Below are 6,000 nucleotides of genomic sequence, written 5' to 3'. Positions count from 1 at the left end.
CTGATGAGTGATCCCTTTGGGGACCTGGGAGTGTAGACTGGTCGTCGTTTACTCGTTTCCGACTCTTCATGGCCCCATGGACCAGGGCATGCCAGGACCTCCTATCTTCTACCGCCTCCCGGAGTTGTGTCAAATTCATTCTGGTAGCTTCGATGATACTGTCCAGCCATCTTATCCTCTGTTGTCCCCTTCTCCTCTTGCCTTCACACTTTCCTAACATCAAGGTCTTTTCCAAGGAGTCTTCTCTTCTCATGAGATGGCCAAAGTATTGGAGCCTCAGCTTCAGGATCTGTCCTTCCAGTGAGCACTCAGGCTTGATTTCCTTTAGAATTGATAGGTTTGTTCTCCTTGCAGTCCAGGGGACTGGTAGTACAGTAATTAACCCAGCTCAGGAGAGCCCTCTCAGTTCTTCGCATCAGGTGGCAGTGGGTCCCCCTAGTGCTCTTGCATCTGGCGTTGTACCCAACTTCAGCTGCCATTCCATAGCTTTCTAGCAAGTTGGCTTGGAAAGGGATAATTGGCTAACAGGTGGGTCACTGGACACTGGATCCATTCCTTATGCTGCATCGGTGCCATTCTGTTGTGACCAATAAAGCTGTGGCCCTTTTATTCTCCACTAACAAACTCATTAAATGGTTTTCCGATATGCTTTATTCCCATGGCAGGTGGGGAGCTTTGTGCCTTGGCATGATATGTCAGCAGTCTCTATTCCATATTGAGATATTTGAGCTATAACACATTTTACATTAAAAGCATTAGGTAAGGTTTTTTTTAAAAAAACATAACAGTTAAAAACATATTTAAATGAAAGGATTATTTAACATTTAAAAACTTGGTTTAAATAGAAATACAGTATCTGATTTAAATTAATAAATCTTTTAAAAGGGAAAAAGCATTGATTTCTATCAACTCTGGTCCAAGCTGCATGAAGGACTTTGTACTGTATCCCTATATGAACATTTTTTTGGTACTAAGAAGGAAAGAGTACGTGTATTAAAAAGCAGTTCCTGAATTCTATCGCGCTTAATTCAATAAGTGCACAGCAGAGTTTCTACGTCATGCAACCCCCAAGAGGGATCGAATGAGGAACTTTCCTTTCGAAGGAGGCGTTTTCTCCGGAATCTCGAACAACTGCACCTGCTCCTTGCCGTTGCCTAGCAACCCCTTTGTGACTGTAAGCTTGAGCCCAGGCTAGACGTGAACGTCGGTGAAATCTGTCCGTCTGCTACGCAAACTCACCTGCTGCAGCTGAGAAAACATTGAGGGAATCATGCTAGGCCAGGATGGCGGCCTCTCCCTGACTATTGCTCAGATCGTGCAAAGATTGAAGGGCTCTGGACTTCACTCCCAATTGGAAAGGCAGGCCCGGGTGAGGATTCTTAACAGCATTTCGGTACCACCTGCCCCCCCCCCATCTATCTCAATCTCCGGGCATCATTCGCTTCCCCTCCCTTTCCCATTCTTTGCCTCGCCTCTTCTTCCCAATGCTTTTTCCTTGCTGCTTCCGTTCCCGTACAAAAGCTTTTCTCATTATGTTGCTTTTCCAGTCTCCCCTTTATTTCCCCTTCCGTTTTTGTTTTCTCTGTTATGCCTTTGATCAGCTTCGTACTTCTTTCTTTCCTAACCGTCACTGTCATGAGCGACATCAGCTCCATATACAAAGCTGCAGTTTCACAGTGCTTCGTGTAATTCCTGTATGGGTGAAGACAGAACGACATACCAAAGGGTGGTCAGACCACTCTACACCGTAATCCCTGGTGGCATGCCTCAAAAAAGATGCACGGAGACATATTGGTGGGCACTAGATTCTCTTTAAGAGGGTGACAAGTGGCAGTTTATTATCCCAAAATTGTGTGTTTGGGTCTGCTTGGTCTGATCATGAGCTTCCTAGATTCTTTACAGCAACACTTTCTGTGTTTCCTGGTTACAGTAATTTAAACAAAAATGTGATTTTTGAAATTTAAATCATTATTTAAAAATATTTTTTAATCATTTATTTTTTATCCACCCTGGGTAGTTTGTTTACTAGACTCTAGTTCTGGCACTTGATTGCTCCTTGCCAGTCTGCTCACATAAAAGCTCAAGCAGGTCATTCAGAGAACTAATGCAGTTTCTGTATGGAAAGTGTTTTTACTGCTTTATCTTGCTTCTACAAAAATTCCCCTGTTAAATTATCTCTATGTTTTCCGAGCAGTGGTGGGTATTGGACAGATTCCTGCTGTTTACAGAGGAGATAGGTAACAAGAGATGGCTGCTCCATCACTGTTTATTTGAAATGGTTATGCAGATCAGTAGCAGAGAGAGTTTCAGGAGCTGTGCAAGAGCTGGTAGAATATGAGTACAACCTATCATCAAGTTCCTTCTATTTGCACTTGTTTGTGTTCAGGCTTGAATTTTCCTTCCTGGTCCAAACCTGTATTACTATACCAGAGTGTACATCCTTAATCTTTTGTATTTCCTATCAGCAGATATTGGGTACAGGTGATGAGGCCAAACAAAAGATGAAGCACTGGCATTTTTCAGGAAACACTGGACAATTATATTCATTTAGTATTACTTTGGGTAGAGCAGTGCATGAGATTCCTCAAATTCTTTTACAAGCAATAGCAGTGTTCTTATTTTAACATCTAGTTGCTTCTGACTCTAATAGGGTTTTCAAGGTGTGCGAGACGTTAAAAGAGTGATTTACCAGTGCAGTGTTCTCACTTGCATATTACAGTGTTTCTCTATTTGAATCATAGTAATGTTTTCTAAATTTGCACATAAATGTTTAAATTAACCTATGCAGATTCTATGTAACCCAGTAAACTCTCTTCTTTTTTTGGAGGGGGTTAATATTTTTTCCTTTACGTGCATTGCAGCCACAATAATTGCTTCTATATTAATACATGGTTTCTGTCTTGTGAGGGGTTCCACATATTTTATGCAATAATTGAAATAATCAACATAAAGTTCTTGAATGAACTTGCTCTTCTTAAAGGTGAAGACTACTTTGTTCTATCACAGTAATGTTCCCAGTGCAAGGATGCATATTTTGTTGGTCAAACATAAGCCAAATATATCAATGTTGATGTCATTAAAGGACTTATGACTTCTGATGGAACTTTGCAAAAAGGTTTGCACAATTTTCCAGGGTACAAAATATATTACTTGACTGTCTATTAACAAAACAATTTTGGAATAAAATTCTGGGATAACAGATTTTTTTAAAAGATAAAAACCCCAGACAGATTTCTGTTTTGTTAGAGTTGTTGAAAGGCTACAGAGGACAGTATAGAAAAAAGTCTGTAATTGCACAAGATGATCATTGTTAATATGTGATTAAACTACTTGGAATATAAAATCACAAATGAATTAGAAGTCAGTTGAAACAGATTCATTAAAAAAAGAAAGATGAGCAACATATTGAAAGTCTGTTAAATGTCCTTTTTTAAAGCAACCAATTAGTTGCCAAAAGCCTGCCCAAATGAAAAAAATAAAACAAAACCTTTCTCAGTTGATGAGAGAACAACAGGAAGGGGAACAGTCTAGATTCCCTTTGAAGGAAGTTCTAGAATCTGGGAGCAGCCACTGAGAAGGACTTCTCACACATCTCTGTGAGTGAGGGATGTGAGAGAGATCCACATGTGCCTGTGAGAGTGGCAGAACTGAGAGAAGACTGGTGAGAAGATATCGGAGCCCATTCACTTTCATGTTGTGGAATACAGACTTACAGACAGTCCAGACCCAAACTGTTCGGGATTTTTAAGTTCATCAGGACTTTGTATTGTTCCTAGAAATGGAGCTCTTGTAAACATGGCAGTTGTGTGTTTCATCTAAAAGATGTGGTGATTTTGCACAGTATATATGTTTTACTGGTTTATATTGTTTGCATAAGTGACTGTAACAGCCACCTTATACCTCACAAAGGAGCCGTTACGTCACAATCACTCTTCATTTCCACTGCCACCAACCATTCCCTCAAATAAAGCGTCAGGCCAAAGTATGATTTCAAAATAAAAACTTAGGTTGATTGTATACAAACAAAAGGAATGGTAAATCACTTGAATATAAATACAGTGGACCCTTGACTTACAGACGGCTTGACTTACAGACTTTTTGAGTTAGACTTCTCTGGCCGCAAAATTTAGGTTTGACTTGCAGACTGAGATTTGACTTACAGACCAGAAAAAAACCAAAATGGAACAAAAACGGCCTGTTACAGGATTAATCGGTTTTCAATGCACTGTAGGTCAATGGAGACTTGACTTACAGACTTTTTGACTTGAGAACCGCCTTCCAATACGGATTAAGTTCTCAAGTCAAGACCCCACTGTAATAAAGCAATTACTATAATATAACAATCACACACACACTCTCACAGACCCACACTATATTACACAGTTCTTATCTCACAGTATCTCCAATCCCTATCTCCCTATCTTAACCCTATCTCCAGGCCCTATCTCTATGCCCTATCTGAATCTCTCACACCATTCACTCCCCTTATATATCACAGCTCCACCCCTTATGTCCCACCCACCGTCACGCCATTGGTAGATGACACACAGCTTCAGCAGTGACGGGCAGGTGATGTCATAGCTGTCTGTAATAGTGACTAGCTGACAAGTATTATGTGGTATATGCCAGAAGCAAAGTGGCTATCCAACAAGGCCTTACAAATAGCGGAGAAGAGAAGGGAAACAGAATGCAAGGGAGATAGGGAAAGTTAGAGAAAATTGAATGCAGATTTCCAAAGAATAGCATGGAGAGACAAAAGGGCCTTTTAAAATGAACAGTGCAAAGAAACAGAGGAAAATAATAGAAAGGGAAAAACGAGAGATCTGTTCAAGAAAATTGGAGATACTATAGGAACTTTTTGTGCAAAAATGGACATGATAAAGCAGGGGTCAGGGAACTTATTTACATCTTACCCCCCCAAAAAATTTATTTACGTTGACATTACCCCCCCCCCCTTGGCTCTTGCCATCCACGGCCGACCCCTGCCCCTCCTGCGCTCACCCAGGACCTGTGGCCACCGTCCAGGCAGCCAGTCTGGAGCTGCCACACTGCTGGGAAAAAGCGCCCTTGGAGAGGGGAGGCGGGCGCCGCAGGGCTGGCAGGTCCACCGGCCATGAGCTCAGGGGAGGCGGGGTGGGAAGCGGGCCTCCTTGCCAGTGCACCGGCCAGGTGGGCGCAGGCAGGAAGGAGAGCCCCGGCCAGGGCTCCACCAGGCAAAGAGTCCAGCCGGCCTGGTCCACTGCCTTCCTCACCCACACACTTTGGAGGTGAGGAGGACAGGCAGGTGCCCTGTGCAGTTCCTCGCCAGGGCTCGCTCTCCCCGCGACGGAATGCCCACCTACACACAGCATCGTCAGAAATAAAATGCCTGGGGGTAAAATGCCTGCAGCGACCATCCCCATTACCCCCAGGATTTTCATTTTTACCCCATTTGGGGTAATTTACCCCTGTTCCCTGACTACTGTGATAAAGGACAAAAATGGTAGGGATCTAACAGAAGCAGAAGACATCAAGAAGAGGTGGCAAGAATACACAGAGGATTATAACAGAAAGATCTGAATGTCACGGACAACCCAGATAGTGTGGTTGCTGACTTTGAGCCAGACATCCTGGAGCGTGAAATCAAGTGGGCCTTAGAAAGAATGGCTAACAACGAAGCCAGTGGAGGTGATGGCATACCAGATGAACTATGCTCAATATGCCAGCAAATTTGGAAAACTCAACAGTGGCCAGAGGATTGGAAAAGATCAGTCTACATTCCAATCCCAAAGAATGCTCCAACTACCGTATAATTGCACTCATTTCACACGCTAGCAAGGTTATGCTCAAAATCCTACAAGGTAGGCTTCAGCAGTATGTGGACCAAGAACCCCCAGAAGTACAAGCTGGATGTCGAAGGGGCAGAGGAACTAGAGACCAAATTGCTAACATGCACTGGATTATGGAGAAAGCCAGAGAGTTCCAGAAAAACATTTATTTCTGCTTCATTGACTACACAAA

At 42.7% G+C, this 6,000-nt stretch overlaps 1 protein-coding gene across 4 annotated transcripts in view; it reads left to right on the top strand.

The window, feature by feature from the left end:
• Positions 1-965: 965 nt before the first annotated feature.
• The window catches only part of TBC1D19 (TBC1 domain family member 19), a 122,531-nt gene continuing 117,496 nt past the window's right edge, over positions 966-6,000 (top strand). For 3 of the 4 annotated variants that reach the window (XR_012087589.2, XM_020780408.3, XM_078394039.1), the window contains exon 1: positions 966-1,369. Coding sequence is in view for 2 of the 4 variants with exons in the window: in XM_020780408.3 (XP_020636067.3) it covers positions 1,271-1,369 (99 nt within the window). In the remaining 2 variants the exon portion in view is untranslated. The remainder of the gene's footprint in view (positions 1,370-6,000) is intronic. The other variant, XM_073001115.2, reaches the window with a different exon arrangement.

This window comes from Pogona vitticeps, chromosome 5, assembly GCF_051106095.1.
Source record: "Pogona vitticeps strain Pit_001003342236 chromosome 5, PviZW2.1, whole genome shotgun sequence".
Classification (NCBI taxonomy): Eukaryota; Metazoa; Chordata; class Lepidosauria; order Squamata; family Agamidae; genus Pogona; species Pogona vitticeps.
The sequence above is the reverse complement of the archived record's forward strand: the minus strand, read 5'-3'. Positions and strand labels throughout refer to the sequence as shown.